Source organism: Convolutriloba macropyga, chromosome 12, assembly GCF_964194025.1.
Source record: "Convolutriloba macropyga chromosome 12, txConMacr16.3, whole genome shotgun sequence".
In the NCBI taxonomy this organism is placed as follows: domain Eukaryota; kingdom Metazoa; phylum Xenacoelomorpha; order Acoela; family Convolutidae; genus Convolutriloba; species Convolutriloba macropyga.
This window is the reverse complement of record NC_134479.1, coordinates 44430659-44451993: the sequence shown is the minus strand read 5'-3', so window position 1 is coordinate 44451993 and position 21335 is coordinate 44430659. Positions and strand designations below refer to the sequence as shown.

General features: G+C 38.4%; 2 protein-coding genes across 5 annotated transcripts in view; both read left to right on the top strand.

Annotated features, from left to right (window-relative positions):
- The window catches only part of LOC142350309 (uncharacterized), a 76185-nt gene extending 57826 nt beyond the window's left edge, over positions 1-18359 (top strand). For 3 of the 4 annotated variants that reach the window (XM_075402125.1, XM_075402123.1, XM_075402126.1), the window contains 6 exons: positions 1637-1789; positions 1940-2119; positions 10879-11033; positions 11494-11562; positions 11749-11934; positions 18009-18359. In XM_075402125.1, the coding sequence (XP_075258240.1) occupies positions 1637-1789; positions 1940-2119; positions 10879-11033; positions 11494-11562; positions 11749-11934; positions 18009-18263 (998 nt within the window). In that variant the 3' untranslated portion in view covers positions 18264-18359. The remainder of the gene's footprint in view (positions 1-1636; positions 1790-1939; positions 2120-10878; positions 11034-11493; positions 11563-11748; positions 11935-18008) is intronic. The other variant, XM_075402124.1, reaches the window with a different exon arrangement.
- LOC142350658 (uncharacterized) overlaps positions 1-21335 on the top strand; it is a 444386-nt gene that overhangs the window by 232119 nt on the left and 190932 nt on the right. The window lies entirely within an intron of this gene.

The following is a 21335-nucleotide window of genomic DNA, read 5'->3' as shown; positions in this document are numbered from 1 at the left end:
AAAAACCATTAGAAATAGAGAAAAAAAATTGAATGCAAAAACGTATCCGAAAATTCTTTCCTAAGTATAACATTTTATTAACCCACTTTAAAGAACTATGGAAAAAAACTAAATGATTTTGTAGTTTGCTTTTAGTTATAAATCAACGATGAACAAGAAGTTACCAACATAAAAAAAGACGAACTTGATTACTTTTATCTATCTTAGGAAATTATAATAATTTTCTTAACTTGGTACCTGACTTTAAAGCAATTGAAGATTTTAAGAGTTTTCAATACCAGGAAAACGCAAATGCAATAATTTTAACCAAATACAAAAGTTTGAGCATCCAAGGTTTCAAATGTGTATTTAAAGCAAAGTAGTTCGAATTAGCAACAAAACTGCAAAATAGAGTTTATTCCGTCTTATAATAGGAAAAAAATTACAAATCAGATGTTGTCTGATTTCTGTCGCATGGTTGTTTTGGTCTGTACTGACGCCAAACTGAAACTGGTGATAAGAAAGGAGCCTTCAGGAGATTTAAAAACATGCGCAATCAACCTCCTTTACGAGAGTCACTTTTGGTAGTTTCTGATTCACTTAGAAAAAATTGCAAGTTCAATTATTAGTTTATTTTCCGGTTTATTTGTAACTCTCAATTATCAGACAAATTTCCTTATAGTGTCTATTGTCTTTTTTTGCTTCTTAGAATCAAATTCTAGAATGTTACAGGAAAAGTTAGTAGCTTAAAATTTTACCTAACCTGCTATAATCTAATGCGCATAATTATCGGAAAGCTTTTTGTAAAATAAAATTAAGAAAACGATGAAAAATTAAATAGATTAGTAAAATGGGTGCCAGAAACAGGAAAGAAAGAGTTTACTAAACACGATGCAAATTGATTTAACGTCCTTAAACGAGTAAAAGCAAGATTGATCGCTGATATATCTGTTGCAAACGGAAAATATCAAGTTTAGTCGCATTTTTAGATTGAATTTCCTGAGTTTAGCTTGAAAGTTTATGTTTTATTGGTGTATTTGGTTATCCTACAATATTGATAGCTACCACTTTGTTTCACTTTTACTTTTACCATGTAACATCAAATTGCTTGTCAACTCCCTTCCTTGATAAAAAATGAGAAACGATTCTTCTTTTTTTCTGTCGACATTTTGTTTTTGTTCGGCATTTGACATAAGAAAACTGTGTCGTTTGATATCAAACATTCAGACTGTTTTTTTTTGCTTCCAATCTAACACCAAATTTATTATGTTTAAACCGCAAAAATGCTGGAGTAAGGAAACACGCCGAGATTTGCTCAGCTTTCTCAGTTTTCGTCATTGCTCAGTTTTCTCAAAAAACAACCCCCCCCCCCCCCCCCCCCCAGAAAAATACCCAACTTTACTATTAAAGAGCGGCTCAATTACCGCGTTTGACGATGCCTCGAAAGCCATGGTAATAATGCCTCAGCGGTCCGTAGGGCTTGGTATGAAATAATCACAACCGAGCAAATCAGATTCACTACCGAAATCTCACTAACGAAATTCATTTTTATTTCTATGTATAAATAGAAGGATGTGGCGTGGGGGGGGGGGGGGGGGGTTGCGCCAGAAAGCGAGTTTGAGAGAGTGAAAGTCTGCTAAAAAAATCTTGTTTTGAGTTGTTGTCTCAGAAAATACAGTGAGCAATGAAGAGATGAATCTGATGTTGGTTGGAGATACTAGATCGGGAAAATCTTCCTTTGTTAACACAATTTCTGGCAGACGAGACTGGAAGAGAGTCGGAAATGAAAATTGGGAGTCAACAACAACAGGTGAAACAAGGAAAATTTCTCCCCTTCTGTAATAACGCATGATGTTTTGCTATATAATTTTAGCGTGTTGTACAACTCGGTGGAGGGGGTACTTGATGGGGGTTGGGGGAGACACAATAGACTAAACTGAAATAAAAATTCGTTTTCCAGAAGTGTCGGAGTGTTCCACAAGTGTGAAAGGGAAAAGTGTGAACATATACGACACTCCAGGCATGAACGACTCTCAACTGCGACTGTCAAACAAACAGATCAAGACAATGCTAGAATACCATCTCAGTTCTACATTGACAACTGGGGTGAACGCATTTCTCATCTTCGAAAGCTTACAGGGTGAGAAAGTTTCAAATTTGATTTTATGAACTATGCAGGCGCATTGACGTGCGTGGGTTTGCTCTAAAAGAGAACGCTGCGAATGATTTGCTCTTAAAGGTACTTTTTTCCAGAAAACTTCACCGCTTTTCCCAGAGAAAGAAGTTTTTGAAGTGCATTACTACATTATACATTAAATAATGAAATTTTGCTGGTAATATTTCCATATTTGATTACTAAGAAGTGAAAATACTATTTTATATTGATATTTAAGACCAAATGAGTGGTCCTGTCAAATAAACTTTCTAATCACAAAATTATATTTTATCTAAATATCTTTGGTCATTTTTAACCATTTCAAGCTGCCATTTATAGTTTGTTCCAGGCCGAAAATCGGGAAAAAAAACTATTGGTATTCTGCCGGCTGTAAAATTAGATGAACTAAAAGCCTTAGAGAACTGTGTAACGATCGGGATTGGTATATGAACATATTTAACAACTTGAGCGTTTTTCATAGCATCGGTCGGCAGACCTTAAGAAAAGAACGTACATCAAACCAATGTGACGTTTTTATTATGTGAAAATAATTGGGTACGCTGCGTTAGTCGGTTCGGTTGTTCCGGGAACCATTCATAAGGAAGGACAGTTAAAAAATTGATCATTTTTGGAATTACAAACAATACTTGTTAATTTCAACTGTGTTCTATAAAACGTGCACAGTTTCAAACAATCTGAAAAAGATGATTGATTGGAATGAAAGAGTTAGTTTTATTTGTTCAGTTTTTGTAATAAAAAATAGGCTGTGTAAAAAAAATCTAAAACAGAAGACAATACCGTTGAATGGAGAATGCTTGTTGAAAAAATTTGTTGCGGTCTGACATTTAAATCTTATTATCTCAAAAACTACCCGTCCGATTTAGTTCATTCTTTTTTTTTCACATGCTATATGGTAGACTAGTGCTAGTCAAAAACTTCGCCATGTATTAAGATTGATTATAGAATTCAAAAGGTAGCCCCACTTCACCGCTTTGAGATAGAACCCTTTTTTTCACTCAGAATGTGTAAAATATCAATTTCTATCGATTCACAAAATTTGGAGTTGATATCTTTATCAGTTTCTGAGTTATATTCAAAAAACCTAATATTTCAGCCAAAATTTGAACAAAGCTGAAATTGGGAAAATCTGTTATTTGGTTCATATTACCTTAATTGTACTTGTTTATTGATTGTGTACTCCAATCACAGCTAGTATAGTGCTATTTGATCCGTTTCAGTCCTATTTGGTCCTTTAACGTACAGTTTCTTCATATATTTGCCAGTAATAAATTTATTCAAGTATTTATGTTTCCTGCACGAAAGGTTGTATTTGATTCAGAAAACGGAAATGCAGATAACTCAAAAGAAGATTCTGTTGATTATTACAATAAAAGCTTTGAAATTTATGTACCATTTATGTATATGATTTGAATTGCGTTCATTGATATTTAGTGAACATATATCCTTTTGAATATTACGCACGCTTTGTTTAACCTTATATTTTATGCCTTTATAAATTGTATTGGACAACTAGACAAGAAATTAACCGTCTCATAATACAGTCCTTTCTACTCTTTCCAATTTTAGAGGGAAAATTACAACGCGAACAGGGCGGCCTTAAAATTTAGTTGAATATTATATTGATAAACTAAGATAGGCCCAAACATTTGGTCCGCCGACCCAGACAACCTCAATAATGTTTAGAAGAAAGTAACAGAGTCCTTCTGGAGCTCGCAGTTGTGGTATATCTCATCAATCAATTGATTTCGACAAGGTGGAAAATGTGGAATATCATTGTCAAATGGGCGAGGGAATACAGAAAAAACTTAATGATCTTCAATTGGGAAGAGCAGAACTCAGAAGACAGTTTGGCTCTAAACTAAGTAGAGCAGCTAGCATCAAAACCAATCTTGATAAATATCTTGCCCTCGATGAAAAAAGTGTTGACGAGATGAAACATTACAGCACACGGTTCTCATCGAAGCACAAAGCAGATCTACAAGAGAAGCAAATAAACTTGTCTTTAAAAAGAAAACAACTTCTGGCATTGTGGGTCCAGAAGAAGAAGTCAATGGTGACGGCATAGTCAGTGAGCCTTGTCAAAGAAATAAAATCAACCCTCATTTCATCCGTAAATGGAGCCGAGGAAGAAACAGGACAAAATAATGAGCCAACTCGGAACACTAGCGCAACTGACACAAACCGATCACACAAAATCAAAAGATATCTTGCCCGATGTTTCAACGGAAGAAACAAAAAGGAAGAAGCGCTAGCTGAAAGGAAACGCCAAGTGCACTTGAGGCTGGAATATCAGATGCAGATGTTGAAAAGTGATCAGGAAGGACGAGCTCGAGAGACTGACGAGCAATTGAGACAACTCGAGGAGCAGAAGACATTCGAAATGTTGACACCCGAAATTAGCACTGACGATGAAGACGAACTTTATCCTGAAAATTCAAAAAACCAAGATGTACCAGACAGTGGTGACCACTTGGCAATATCAGCCGCAGTGACGATGAAGACTCTTTGGGTGAAAACAGAAAACTTATTCAAGCACAGGGAGACTATCAACAAAATGCCAACGATGTTGCAACCTTATCTCAGTGGAAATACAGTAACAGCTGGTTGGGATCACCAATGTCAAAAGGCAGAGATGCTGTGTTTGGAAGTGCTGCAGTGAGACACCTTCCGAGAACGGTGAGCTCAAACCAAGGGCAGTATAGTAAGTTTGAGATTTCTGATACGAGGCTTTAATCCGAAACACGGTTTTAATCAGATGATATGTACCCAGTTAGTTCTGCAGTTAATCGCACTTTACCAAAACTTAAGTTGAGAGAATAAAATGGCGATCCCTTCGATTGGCCAGAATGGAGGTGCATGTTTCTGTCGACGGTCTATCGTAGTATCATATCAGACGACGAATAAAAGACGCATTTAAAAAGGCTAGTAACGGGGCCGGCAAAAGGAGCGCTGGCCGGTATGGGTTATTTGGGCGTTATGTAGGACACGGCTTGGAAAACACCTGAGCGCCAGTTCGGTCAGCCGCACTTGACAATATGATCGAAATAAACTAAAAATCAAAATCATCCACTCTTACGGCCGTACGATAATGCGCGTCTTGTTATTTTTGTTGACACAGTCGGAAACTTTTTAAACGTTCTGCAACAATTCGCTTACAGGAACAATTTGTTATCATCAAGCAATGTAGACATGATAGTTAATAAACTACTGGCAGATAAAAAACGCAGATGGTTCGCACATATTGAATCCGCGTCGCATAGGTCGAAGCTGCCAAATTTGATTGAATTGAACGAATGTCTACAAGAAGAAATATTCCTTCAAGAACGAATAAAAACTGCAGCAAAAAAGCAACTTCTAGAGGGTTCGCGTAGAGGAAAAACAAAATAGCGTCAGATCAAGTCGAGATCATCCAAAAAGCTCCAATTTTACTAACGTTAGATTGAGAGAGAAGGTTTCATAGATGCCCTCTCGATGACGGAGATCGTCCACTTTGGAAAAGTGATAAATTCAAAAAATTCTCTATCACTGAACAGTCAGACGCGGTGAAACAAGCTAATCTCTGTTTCAATGCTTGACGGGAAAGCATCGCGCCGGAGGTTGCAAATCAGAGCTCAAATGCAGAACACACGGCTGCGGAAAAAAATTGCAATCGCATGTTACACAATCAAAAAATTGTGACACACGAGCTAATCCAGTAACCAGGTCAGACAAGTGAAACCAACCTGGCAAATCAGACAGCTTGGTCAGTCAAAGGACTCCTCCAAGTTGCACCGTTGTGCATCTACGCTTAAGACGGAAGTTTGTCGAAACTAAAGCTGTTTGCGACACCACCTCGTCTGAAACTTGATACAATCCCTAAGCCTTAAAAGAAGAAATACTTCGATTCCAGTGACTGGGATCCACGGAATGAACTCAGTCGATTATTTGAAGGTACCGGTCAAAATTGGGCCGGCCGGTGAAAACAGCGACACGATAAAAATCGTAGCCAGTAGTTATAAAGATTTTGCCAGTAGTTTTAAAGCCATTTACTCATAGCCAGTATTTATAAAGCCATTAGCTATAAAGCTGTAACCTCGGCTTACAATGTAATTGAGCTAGTTAAACGTCATCCTGATTTATCGTGCATAATACTGAAGAAAATTGACTTGAAAGACGTGAAAGTGATTCTTGGTCAAGATGCTTATTCCCTAATAAGATCTTTAGAGTACAAACATTGTGCAAATAATTCTACATGGGCTCAAAAGTTCAATTAGGCGGGATGCTATGTGGTCCGCTGCCAAATAGTGAAATGACAGAGAGCAGTTTCCTAAGCAGCGGTTGCCAAGAGAATCAAGAGCTAACAGAAACTGTGAGAAAGTGGTGGGAAATCAAATCCTACGGCACAACTTTTCAAGTAAACAGCTGAACACTTGAAGATATAAAAGTCTCTGGAAATTTAAGAGAAGACAACTTTAAAGCTAACAGAACGTTTCCAAGTTCAAATGCTTTTTAACGGAAAAGAACAAAAACTAGATTGCAATTTTTCTTCAGCCGTCGGACAACTACGATCGCTCGAATGAAGATTAGCGAAAAAAGAGTCTCTAAAAATGAAGAATAGTGATTCAATAAAAACGGATTTAGCAAAAGTTTATATCTCCTTGCTTCCAAAAGCTGAACTTGAACGTTAGGATGTTTGGTATCTACCTCATCATCTTGTTGTAAACGCAGAAAACCAAAGAAAGTAAGAAGAATTTGCAATGCTGCGAAGAAATTTTGCGGATACTGCCTGAATGACGTTTTGACGAAAGGTCCTGATCTTTTGTAAAATCTAATTGGAATCTTGTTCGGATTTCGAGAAAACTGTGTTGCACTAACTGCAGATATTGAAGAATTGTTTTTGAAAATTCAAGTGCCTGAACAGCAAAGACGTCATGTCAGGTTTCTGAGCGCAGATGAAGACGGTAAACTGATGCAGTACCAGTACAACGGGTAAATTTTTGGAGAAAAGTCATCTCCAACCTTCGCAAATTATGCCCTGCAGCAGTGTGCAAAGCTGTTTGGAAAGGAACATCCTATTGAATCGCAAGTATTAATGGATAACTTTTATGTAGACGATATGCCTCTCTCCGTTCACACAACTGAACAAGCATCTGAAGTAATCCATGAAATGAAATCATTGCTAGCAAAAGGAGGCTTCAACCTCACAAAGTGGTTTTCCAATTTCGAAGAAATACTTGAAAACAGTGAAAATACACCCATAGAAAGTGAAGACAACTGTTCGAAAGGACCAAGAATTCCTGCAGAAAACGAATTGAACGCAGCGACAAGATTTGTCAACAGTGCGACACAGGGTTTTGTGAACAGACACAAGGTCAAAAGTGGGACTCATCGATAGCCGAAGACATAAACACCGAGTTTAACAAGTGGGTGCAAGAATGGAGTAACTCAAAACAATTATCCGTTCCAAGATGGTACAATCCTGTGAAGGAGTTGAAATAAACATCCTTGGGGATGAGTCCGAAGACGCTTTTTCTTTAGTAAGTTACGTTGTAATTACTAAACCAAACGGCGATAGACTAATAAGGTTGATTATTGGAAAAACAAGGGTGGCGCCAACGAAGCAACATACTATACCAAAATTAGAGTAAATGGCAGCAGTTACAGCAAACAGAATTAAAGATCTGATTTTGGAAGAACATAGAAGAACTTTGCTTGCGTCAATCTATTTGTGGAACAGTTCAACTGCTGTTTTACGATAGTTGCGTAAGAGTGACAAAAAACAGCCTACTTTTGTTGCTAACCGGGTTGCAGAAATTCTGGACAGTTCAACAGTTGATCAGTTGAGACAAATAGTTCGAGCTGACAACCCAGCTGATCTGGGAACGAAAGGACTCTCCATAAATAAACTGATGCAAAGTGACTGGATAAACGGACCGGATTGGCTGAGGAGCCAAATTATCGAAACAGAAAATTGGAAGCAAGAACAAGTAGTTCCTGATCGAGAAGAAGCTTTCGGCAGTAATTCGAACGCAAAATCAGCTCTAAATGACTGGAAACGATTCAGTAACTTCAAAAGACTGAGAAATGTATTTGCGAGAATATTGAATCTGAAAAATGCGAACAAAAAAATAACCCCTGATTTGCTTGACCTAGCAGAAAATCGAATGGAGCTAGTCCAGAGAGAAAGTTACGCAAAGGAAATAGATTCATTGAAAAAAGGAGACTCCAGTAAAATTGAAAAAAGGAGCTCCAGTCAGAAGCGACATTAAAATTGAATCTCTGAATCTCTTTCCGAGCGAAACTCTAATATGAGCTAAAGGCAGACTTAGACATGCAAACCCCAATTTCGGAGGAAAAGATCCCGTTATTTTACCACATTCTCATCCAGCAGTTAAATTATGTCTGGACTTTCAGCATTAGCACAACCATTACCGAGATGTTGAACATATTAGAGCTGAAATTGAAAGTGAGTTTTGGGTAGCTGGTCTAAGAAACGCAATGAGATTGGTTAAACACCAATGTCTAAACTGTAAATTGAAGAGAATCGAAACATCAATGCCGATGATGTCAAGTTTACCAATAGTCAGAATAGAAGATAATGTAATGCCGTTTACAAACACCGGAGCAGACTACTTTGGTTCGTTTTCAGTTAAACTCTTGCGAAGAACAGTGAAAAGATGAATTTGCCTATTCACGTGTATTAGCGTCAGAACAGTGCACATGGAGATCGTTCAATCACTGTCTTGCTTGGATGCAGTTCATCAGTTCATAGCGAGAAGAGGAAAACCGAAAATGGTAATTTCTGACAACGGAACTAACTTTGTAGGCGAACAAACTGAAGGCGGCCTTCAAAAAACTGAATTATTCTGAAATGCAGAGCAATTTAGCACACAACGGAACACAATGAATTTCAACCCTCTGGAGCTCCCCATGGTGTTACATGGGAGTCATGAGTGAAATCGAGCAAAAGAGCGATCTTCAATATTTTGAGCAAAGAATCTTTGAAAGAGAAAAATCCCTCGACACTAATATGCATAGCAGAATAACTTCTCAGCAATCGACTTGAAACAGAAGTTAGAAGCGATGTTGAAGATTTGGATACGATAGGACCAAATTATTTCCTGGTTGGAGGGGCAAACGTGTTATGGCCCATTTTTCTATTCAGCGATAACAAAACTTCATATCGGAAAATGTTCTGACACATCAGCGAGCAATTGAAAGCCGTTTAGAAGCCGTGGATGAGCGAATTTCGATCATCAATCCAACGCAGAGCAAAATGAAGAACTGAATCAAGCGTGGACATCAAAGTAGGAGACTTAGTCTGGATGGTTGATGAGAAGGAAAGCTACTTCAACTACCGTTTAGCCAAAAATCAGAAGCTTCATGAAGGCGACGATAAAATAGCTGGAATGGTAACAATCAAAACTGATAAAGGAACTTATTTATGGCCAGTATTTAAACTTATTTCATTAGATATTCACCGCATTTGAAAGCATTTTGCTAGAATCAAAATAGGGCCGGCTATGTTGCGGTCTGACATTTTAATCTCATTACCTCCAATTCATATGCTATATGGTAGACTAGTGCTACTCACTGCCAAAATTGCAAAAATTTAAATCATTAGTGTGGGAGCTATTTACATTTGAAAATTTTCCTTATGTATTAAGTTGGTTATAGAAATCAAAAAGTAGCCCTACTTCACCCCTTTGAGATAGAACCCTCGTTTTCACCCACAATGTGTATCATGTCAATGTCTAGCGACGCACAGAAATTGGTGTTGATATTTTTTTAGTTTCTGAGTTTTTGTCAAAAAAAATCGTTTATTTTAGCCCCAATTTGGACAAAGCTGTTAATTAATTTGAAAATTTGTTATATTGTTCATATTACCTTAATTGTACTTGTTTATTGATTGTGTACTCAAATCTCAGCTAGTTTAGTGCTATTTGATCCGTTTCAATCCTATTTGGTCATTTTACGTACACTTTCTTTAAATATTTGCCAGTATTGAATTTATTCAAGTATTTATGTTTCCTGTACGAAAGGTTGTATTTGATTAAGAAAACGGAAATGCAGTTAACTTAAAAGAGGATTCTGTTGATTATTACCATAAAAGCTCTAAAAATTTATGTACCCTTTTTAAATATGGTTTGATTTTGCTTTCGTTGATTTTCGTGAACATATATCCATTTAAATATTACGCACGCTCTGTTTGACTTTATATTTTATGCTTTTATACCGTGTATGAGACAATTAGACAAGAAATTAACCGTCTCATAATACAGTCTTTTCTATTCTTTCTAATTTGAGAGAGAAAATTACAACGCGTACCGGCGGCCTTAAAACTTAGTGGAATATTATATTGATAACCTAAGATAGGCCCAAACAAAATTCATGTTGAATGAGAAAAAATGCGTCCACAAACCCGTAAAATCACAAACGGCGAAAATTCAACAACATTTTTCTTTAGAAACCAAATGAAGGATATGTTTTTTAAAAAAAAATTTGATGACTTGACGGACTAGCGCATGCCAATTCATATTCATATTCAATATGTATCGCACTGTTTTAAGCCTTTTCAAATGTTTTTCCGTGAACTGTCGCAAGATTGAAAAAGATTTCTTTTTTTTTTCATACGGCAGTAATCGCGTGTATGACCTCTTTGAAAACAAGAATGGCGCTAGGAAATGCGTTACGCTACCCAGCAAATAAGAGGTGGAACGCAAACGGAACACATATGATTTTAGGCGAGGGAGTAACCCTGCGTCGCAACTTAGAGACACTGGTTGAAGTTTTTGGACCGGCAGTTCAGAAATCATGCATTGTCATGCTGACTAAAGAACCCTTCAACCCAGATAGAGCAGAATATATTCAGAATATCTGTGCTCAACTCAGTCCGGAGGTAAAATCATACAGAGCCATTATACATGGAAAACATTCTTATTTTCCTGTTGTGCTATCAAGATCTGCTTTTTCTATTTAAAAAATGTCTGCACCAATATAGCACCCCCCCCCCCCCCGCCTCAGTCATCCGCCTCCCCCGCGTAATTATAGCATGCGGTGCGGCATTATTATGTTAATAGGAGTTGAAGGTTTGGAGGAGTGTATATATGCTCTATGCATATTTAGCTCGAGGACTAAAATGGAAAAAAGTACCCAAAAACAGATTAATAATTTTTATAGATTTAAAGTTTTGTTTCATAGCCTATGATACAGTTTGATAATTTCTGATGATAAAAGTTGTACGTAGATTGTTATATATCCTCACAGCTCAAAGATGATGAACAATCTTTAATGGCTGTGAAATGACTCAAGCGTTGAAGCAATGACGTCATTTGGTTTATGAATGTATGTGAATTCAGGTCCCGACAGTGGTTTGGGAGAACAGTCACAAGGACATAATCACAGGAGAGTGGAAGGAACTGACTCAGGTCAGCACCTCTTGAGTTTAAAAATAAAAGTTAGCTAATATTAATTGGATCCAATCGTAGTTGTTTAAAAGTGTTCTGAAGGTAAACGATTAACAGATGTCAAACAGAATAGATCTCTTAATTCATGTTACAACCTGAATTCAATTCAACTAAAAAGATTCGTTCCGTTGTTCTTATTGTTTACAGGAGAAACTAGAAGGTCAAATTCAAAATTTATTTTCCAAAATTGACCAAGTTCAGAATTATGAGATTGCCACTTTGCATGCATTGAAAAACGAAGTGAATGCAGAAGCGAACAGACGAAGAGAGGCTGAACCAGTTCAATACGAACAGAAGAGTTACACTGTTGATGTACCATATATGGAACCAGAGGTAAGGATTCAATTTCTGTTGGGTTATGGACTTTCGCAAGCGGAATAAAAAGCGTTTTTAACTAAGTAAAAGAATTAATTTCTCAAAAATGAGAGAATAACAAAATGATATTTTACAGTAGAATTTAGAGATTTACAGGAGAGACCTGATTATGAGATCAAGATGGTGATTTGAATTTGGGGATGAAAAAGGACTCAAAAATCAGCTGTATATATACCAATTATTAGTGTGAAAAAGTCAAGATACAAAACCAATCTTAGCACCGTGATTTATAATGGGGGTCGCAAGGGTTACCCAAAATCGTTTGCTTCTGCAAATCAGTCGCAAAGGGAACCATAAATGGAATGCATTTGCACTTTTCTAAGAATTCATTCACACTTCCGGAGATATCATAATCATTTAATACATGCTGGGAAGATTTTACATCAATTAATCTAACTCTAATAATAGTTATCTAGAATCATCAGTTTGAACCGAGTTTTGATTCACAGCATCATTTCTTGAAGATTCAGTTATATCAGTATTGGTGACTTGAATCAACTCGCCTCTGTCAGATTAATATGGTAAGTTAAACTTTCTAATAGTACTAAGTTTAAGTCTGCGTAGTGTCTGTTCCCATCAAAACTGCTCTGAATGTTTCCACTTTCGAAACGGGTAAGGACTTTGTGAAGATGTCCGCTGCCATTTGTCTGTAGGAACGTAATGAATTGAAATAGTCACATCCTCCGTCGTGTCCTGAATGAAGTGAAACTTTGTCTCGATGTGCTTGCTCCTCTTGTGCATGACTGGGTTTTGGCAAAGTCTGATACAACTTTGGTTGTCCTCTCCAATTGCTATTAGATGTTTCTGTTGGATGTCAAAATCCTGTAGAAGTTGTTTCAGGTGGAGTGCTTCCTGAAATGATGCTGCCATGCACTGATATTCTGCTACTGATGAAGGAAGAGCAACTGTGGCCTGCTTCTTGACACCCCAGCTGAGTGCTGCGCCACGTCCGTTGAGCTTGAAGTAATAGCCCGTTGTTGATTTTCTGTCGTTCACATCTCCAGATCAGTCTGCATCGCTTCCCCCACTAAATCATAACTAGCCTCTTTTGTGAAAGTAAGTTTTAGACCTTTTGAACCTTGAAGATATCGCAGAAGTCGTTTTCCGCATCAGTGTTGATTGGTAGATGCATTCATGTGTCTGGACAGAATGTTGACAGTGAACATGATGTCTGACCTCGTCTGTTTGGCCAGATACAGAAGTGATCCACCAAGCTTCTATAGATCCTCTGGTCCACTTCTTCGTGTCCGTTCTGCGCTGTCTGAAGTTTCAAATTCAATTCAAATGGAGTTCTTGAGAGTTTGCATTGATCCATTTGAAACCGCTCAAGCATTGTTTCTATGTAGCGTTCTTGGTCAACTGTGACTTTGCCCTCTTCTCGTCTGATTCTTAGACCCGGAAACCAGTGTAATCTCCCTCTGTCTTCCATGTGAAATGTTGCCTCTAGTGCCTTCTTGACATCGGAGATCACTGTCATACTTCTTGATGCTACTGTCGTCAACCCAGACCAAGATGAAGATGTGATCCTCTGCCTCTGATCTTGCGAACAAGCAGTGATCGTTCCTGCTTCTGGTGAACCCTTGTCTCAGAAGGAAGTTTGCCAAATCTTTGTACCAATTGTTAGCAGCCTGTTTCAAACCACAAATTGATTTTTTAGTCGACATACTAGCTTCTCCCCATCTGATCCGCGTTTTACAAACTCCTGTGGCTGTTGCAGATACACTTCTTCCTCGATTGATGAGTGCAGGAAAGCAGTCTTGACATCAAACGGGTGCATCACATGGCCCTTCCTCGCTGATAGCTGAAATAGAATCCTAAACGTCTCTGGCTTACATGTAGGCGCAAAAGTGTCAAAGTTGTCCAGTAAATTCCACTTGTTTGAAACCTTTCGCCACATAGCGTGCTTTGTATTTGTCCACTTGACCACTGAGCCCCAATTTCACTTTGTAGACCCATTTGCCCGGTATGAGGTCCCTGTCTATGGGTGGTCTCACTAGGTTCCAAGTGTCGTTGTCTTGGAGTGCCTTGACCTCGTCCTTCCTTTCCCGGTGCCACTGGTCCCAATCGTCACCTTGATTGGCTTCGTTGACTGTTTTGGTTTCTAGTCACCCTCAGTCACAGCAAATTGGGTCCTGACTTTTCCAAGAAAATTGCGGAACAATCCTTGCTCGTGTCCTTCGTCTGGGCTCTGCTCTGTCCGCGTGTCCCAGTGCATCTTCATTGAAGCCAACTGTCTCTAACTGTGAGAAGTCTTCTGTGTCACTGTCTTCCAGTGACTCTGAGTCTCTGTGACTCCCTTTTGTTGCAGTAGATCCTTCATCTAGTGCTGTTTCTCCAACATCCGAGGCCTCTTGTCTCAGTGTTGTTTCTTGAGTATTCACGCTCCTTGCGTCATGCCACTCCTCCTTTATGGCAGTAGATGTGTCCTGTTGTTCTCTGTTGTCATCGTCTTGATGACCATCACCTGGGTGCCAGATTCCCAGTTCCGACCCATCATCTAGTAGGTCAGCCGTTTCTTTGTTGTCAGGGATTGAGCCCACTTCAGATTCCTTGATGATCACATCTCAAACTGCCATCACCTTGCGTGTGTTGGGTATGTACACCAGGTATCCGTTTTCTCCTTCAGTGTAACCCACAAACTTTCCTTCCAGTGCCTTGGGTTCAAGTTTGCTGACTTCTCTGTCCCTCTTTCTCATGAAGACTGTGCAACCAAAAATAGATAATTTACTATTTGAAAGCTTAGGTTTTATACCTCTCATCAGCTCTGCTGGGCATTTTTCTTCTTCTCGTCTCACAACCAAATTCTGATCGTTGCTGCGTGAAGAATTGCTGCTCCCCATATCATCTTGGGAACTCCTGAGTCAATGAGCAAACATCTTGCCATCTCCAGCAGTGTCCTGTTGCACCTCCCGGCTAACCCATTCTGTTGTGGCGTCTCTGGTATGTTCTTCTCCTCTTGAACTGCTCTGAGGGAAACTCCTTCGCATTGTCTTGCCTCCGCTTCTTGGGGTCCCCACACTGAGAACAAATTTCTTCAGGCTGGCCAGTGCTTTACTCTTTGCCTTAAGCAAGTCCTTAAACAAAAATTTCGTGTAGTGGTCTGCAAACACGATTCAGAACCGGAACCCTGACAGTGACTCTACTCTGAAAGGTCCCATCACGTCTCTGAACACCCTCTTCAGCTTCTCCTCTGCTTGGGTCTCTGCCACTCTTGGTACTGGAGTCTTTGTGATCTTGGCCAATGCACACACATTGCATAAATCATCGCGTTCACCCACTGTCTCTGTTTCATTCCTGACCACATCCGCTTGATTCAAATGACCCAATCGTCTGTGCCACTTCCTTGCACTGTCAAGTTTCACGCTGTCGTAACTCATCCCGAATTTTAGAACGCTGCAGGGTAAGTAAAACAAATTTTTTTGTTGTGTTAATTTTACGCGGGTTCCCTTCTGGAGTTTCATGCAGCTGTTTTCTTTCTCAAAAGTGAAGCTATGTCCCCAATCCGTGCATCTTGAGACTGATAGGAAGTTTGAAGAATAGTCCAGCACACACAAAACATTTTTGAGTTCGCATTGGAATTCCCCTTTGTTTGAGGTTATGCTGATCCTCACACAGCCTCTGCCCACCACTCTGGAGGCCTCTCCGTTGGGACTTCTGACCACTGATTGAATGGGCACAAAGTCCAGGAACGCATCGATGTTCGTCACTATGTGATCTGTACAACCGCTGTCCACTAGCATGCCTGCTGTCTTCCACTGGGTGAGAGCTGCCAGCATTCCTCGTCTGGTGTGGCCAATGTTGACCCATTGCCACTGACTCAAGTTTGCCTCCATCTCTTTGTCTCTTGCATGCCCTGTCTAGATGACCTATCTCACCACACTTGCTGCATTGTGCTGTCTCCTTCCTCCTGCAGTCCTTGGCAAAGTGTTCAGGGATCCCACACACAAAGCAGTTTCCTCTCTTGGGTCCGTTCTTGAAGTCACGCTTCACTGCCATTGCCACTGAACCACTTTGTCCCTTGTATCTCTGCACCGTGCTCTCATGGAAGTTCTGCAGCCTTTTCCTCAACTCTGTGAAGTTCGTTGCCGGGTTGAAGCTCTCCTGTATAACAAAAGTTTCATACCTCATTGGCAGACCATTGATGACACAGGCTTTGAAGAGGGTCTCTGAGACTGCTTCCCCTGCTTCTTGTATCCTTGTGAGCAACTCCTGTCCTCTGATGAAGAAGCTGTCCAAATCCTCAGAATCCTCGAGCTGCAGTAGAGCAAGCTGTGCCACTAAAGTCACCACTGTCGGCGTCTCCACACTCTGAAATCTCTCTTGCAAAAGCTTTCAAGCCTTTGCTCCATCTCCAATGCCATCATCTTGCACACAGTCATGTCTCATCAGCATGAGGGTTGTTGCATCTAGATTCAGTGCCAGATGGCACCACACATTGTTCCGTTTCTCCTTGATGTCTGCAACTTCCTTCTCATATGCATCCTTCGTCACCTTGTGGTTCTTCTTCTCATCATTGGTTGCCCCATTAGCCAGTGGCACAGGCTCATTGGGTTGCTCCTCTGTCCCCAGTAGTGATTTGTAGAGTCCCTTCGTCTGCATCATTGCCACAAATCTAGTGCTCCAGATTGGAAAGTCCTGTGCCTTTCCTGTGTAGGTCAGCAGCTTCACTGTCTGTTGATCCATTGTAGTTTAAGCAGGCAAAAACAGTTGTGAAAAGAAAAGGTACTAAGCAGAAAAGGATTATGACTGTCATCAACAAATTAGTTTTGTTTTGGAAATTATTTTTATGACTTAGAAAATTGCTGGGCCAATAATCTGTCGGGTTATTGACTTTCGCAAGCGGAAAAAAAGCCTATTTAACTAAGTAAAAGAAACAATTTCTCAAAATTGATAGAATAACAAAATGATATTTTACAGTAGAATTTAAAGAATTACAGGAGATATCTGATTAATAGATCAAGATGGTGATTTGAATTTGAGGATGAAAAAGGACTCAAAAATCAGCTGTATAGATACCCACTATCGGTGTGAAAAAGTCAAGATACAAAACTAATCTGAGCACCATGATTTATAGTGGGGGTCGCAAGGGTTAACCGATATGGTTTGCTACTGCAAATCAGTCGCAAAGGGAACCATAAATGGAATGCACTTGCACTTTTCTAAGATTTCATTCACACTTCCGGAGATATCATAATCATTTATTACATGCTGCGAAGATTTTACATCAATTAATCTAACTCTAATAATAGTTATCTGGAATCATCAGTTTGAACCGAGTTTTCATTCACAGCACCATTTCTTGAAGATTCAGTTATATCAGTATTGGTGACTTGAATCAACTCGCCTCTGTCAGATTAATTTGGTAAGTTAAACTTTCTAATAGTACTAAGTTTAAGTCTTTAACTCGAATCAAAATTTTATCAATCTCCAAGAGTTCAAGGTTAATGAAACAAATTAATCAGAGTGACGCTGAAATTGGACTTTTTAGGAAGAGTATCGGATCTATTCTGTCCCCCCTCCCAGTGTTTTTATGACCCCCGTTACAAATTATATGTTGTTATATAGCACGTTACTATGTTAGAAAATAGCACGTGCGCCTGGGGTCATAAAAGATTTATGCTCACTAATATGGGGGGGGGGGGGGGGGCAAAACAGAATAGATCCATAATATCTATGCTGCTTCAAACCGATTGAGTCACATTATGACCCCCACATGCATATTATAAGTAGTTGAGATAAAACATTTCTCTCTAAAAAATCGTATCCCATTTCTCAAATACATCCTTCACTTTGTCCAAACTGTAACTGGCGAAGAACTATTTTTGGAAGAATGTTGGGTCAAAAGTTTGGAAGTCGAGGAGGAAAGTTGTAACTTCCACAAATTTAAGAAAATCTATATCACACCTGGTAAATTCGCTTTTACTGGCAGGAGATGCGGGGGAAACAACTTTTCTCAGATAGAATTTTTGCAAATTGTAAAAAATTTCCGGTTATTCTAAAAGTAATTACTCCCACTTTTTTCATTTATGCAGGTGATTAATGTGACGAAACAACGCCCGGTGGTGAAGGATAGATGGAAAAGTGGTCGATTTGGGAAAATAACTGGAATCAAAGAGACATACGTTGAATATGAAAACTACAATGAACAGCAAACAATTTATCACCAGAAGAGCAAAGTTGAAACTCGTTATCATCAAGTTGCTCTCCCCAAAAAACCCATCGAACATTACATCGAAGTAATCAAAAAGGAGAAAATAAAAACTTTCAAGCTCAATCTTCTGAAGTAGACTGAACAAATGAACTAATAAATTTCATGTTTTTATATGGACAAAAACCCCATATCTATCTTTGAAAAACTAAATTTTTGCAGGAAAATTTTGGATGACCATGTTAATTGAGGATGAACACCTTAAATAGAGAAAACCGTAAAACAGCACTTTAGATGGGCTAACCGAGCCGTTTAACTGATAATGTAAAAAGTGCTGATAAATGGCATTTAACTGCAAGGATCCATACACAAATTGAGGTCCTCCTACAAAGTTACTAATGGATATACCCGTCAACAGAATTTTGGATAACGAAATTGGGGCTTATGAAAACCCTACCAGACTGAAATCAGCTATGATCCAGGCATTGACTCGTTCAAAGTTCCGGCGCGTTCTTGTGCTCGTTCAAAAGACCGTATAAAAAAACCTATCCAAATTGAAATGAGATATATATATTTTTTGCTTAAACAAGTAAATTGAAAAAAATAACCCAGGGGTTAAATATTACAAGTTTAAAATTTTATATACAAAATTAGTACAATGTTAAAAATCAAAATTAGTGGTTTCGTTTTTTAAAGGTAGGAATAACTTTTGAAGCCACCAACGTTCCTTTCCAACGGCACAAGTTTGAATTGTTGGAGCACATGCTGTTTTAACATGCGTTTAAACTTTGAGCGTGATCTGATAGTCCGGACTTCACGCGAAAGTTTATTCCATTTTTGGATGCTTCTTTTTTTGTAATGATCGACTGCTCGACCTTAGGAGAATTAGCTGTTAGAAAAAAAACTCTCAGTGCCGTCTGATTTCAATAGTGAAATATCATTCCTAAGTTTTGAAACACTCATCTGGCTCATTAAAAGTTCTGCAGGCAAAATATCACATTTTACTAACAGATCTGTAGATCTCTCAAATTTTTTTCTCATCTGGCAAACTTTAATTCCCAAATTGATTTGTCGATTAATTCGCTGCAGAACTTATTAAAGAGCTTAGCTCGTTCACGTTATGAAAATTAACCTAGGAAGGCCAAAGACTTGATTGATCCAGAAAACCTCTATGGCTTCTAAATTTTTCGTTCTTATAATCAAAAAATTTTGTGCAGTAAATATTAAAAAATGATTATGTAGTAAAATCCATCGCGCACTCCATTTGATCCATTTTTTCTCAGTTGTTTGAAATGTGTTTAAATTTTTCAAAAAAAAGTTGCCAGCAATTTAATTTTTGCATTATCACTAGCTTATACATATTACATTATTGATTAATTTTTTAATTTAGTGAAAAGAGAAATTGGATATGTAAAAAATTTTGTTGGTTTTTTCGTTACTCTACGTGAAAAAATTCAAATTTGTTGATGAATTCAAATTCATGCAAACAATGAAATATCGTTTCAGTAGAAAAAAAATTTAGGCGATAAGCGTGAAGAAACAACAGCCAGTTGTAAAAGATAAGTGGGATGGTGACAAGGCAGAATTATTGGTAAAAAGAAGCGTTACATTGTTTAGAAAGACTATTATGGACCTCAAACTATTTATCATCAGAGAAGCAAAGTTGGAGCACGTTATCATTAAGTCGCGTTGCTCAAAAACAATCGAATATTACATCGAACAAGTCAACGACAAAGTTAGAGCGTTCAAACAGAATCTGCCAAAATAGACTCAAAATCCGGAAAAACAGAGAGCAGACAAATAAATTTAATTTTCAAAGTTGTTTTGCTATAAATGTATAGTCAATGAACCTAATTTGATCCTATTTCGCGAAAACTGTCTCTGAGTTGTAAGAAGTGATCGCAAAGGAAATCTTTGAAGCAGAATTTTCTGAAGTAGACTGAACAAAAGAACTAGTAGGTTAGTAGTATTATATAGCTGTGTTGGGATAGGGGGGTTAACCTGCCATGAGAATAATAGGGTATAGAATGCATGAGGATAATATGGAGTGCTATATCCCATGAGGATAATATGGAGTGGTATATCCCATGAGGATAGTATGGAGTGGTATATCCCATGAAGATAATATGGAGTGATATATCCCTTCTGATCTACATGTAAATTGAGAAGGAATAATTGCCGCGATCAAACTTGTATTTGAAAGGATTATTTACCGAGCTCCTGATTTATGTGAAAACAGATCAAACAACAATATATTATTTTGTATTTCCAACTGTAAACCAAACATATTGAAACAATAAACTACTTCACAAAATCCAAACTGCGGAGCACTTTGAAAACAGGTTCTAAAACTTAAAGTTATACCAAAATTAACGTACAAACAATAATTTACCTCATAAAATCACACTGCGGAACACTTTGAAAACACGCTCTGAAATTTAAGTAATACCAATAATCACGTACAAAATTGCGTAGAAGTGGAAACTAAGATAAGTTTGTTTGAATTAATTTAGCAAGCAACAAAACGCTCAAGCGTTGGGTTTTGCTATGAATTTTAACCACTGCTGTCACCTGCTTCAAAGTTAATGAGGGAGCACTGAAAATGATCATCTTCAGAACTGCTGCTCCTATCGAAATCAACAACATCAGAATCACTAATTTCCTCCTCAGTAGTAGCTCTAGCAACAATCATTCCCGGGTCGGGTAGTGTCCAGTTTTCTGCTATATTAAGCATTTGATTCATGTGATCACTTAAATGTTTTCTCATTCTTTTTGCTGGAGGAGGAATGGGGCTGGGAGGTGTCGGATAATCCCAGTCGACATCAGCGTCATTGTCTCTACCATTGAAAATTCTACTTAAACTTTCTTCTGAGAATGATTTGTAATCCCAACTCATTTCACTGTTCTCTTTCTCATTATCGAACCAGCTATATGAATCAGTATCACTCTCTGCTGTAGATTGCGAACTGTTCCTTATAGAATAATGCCCAAATGGCAGTGTTCTCAAACCATCAGCGAGAATGTATCGTTTATTGTCGCACGCTGAGAGGGACACTTTGTTTTCGGATACTGTTTTTAGAATATGGCTTTTGGACGTCATTCTATTACTTATTGCTCGATATGGTTTTGCCGTAACCAGTGTAGACTTGTACAGCTCGTGTGTCAACAACTTCTGGGCAGCTCTTGTTACCCCTTTTGCCGACAGCTTTCT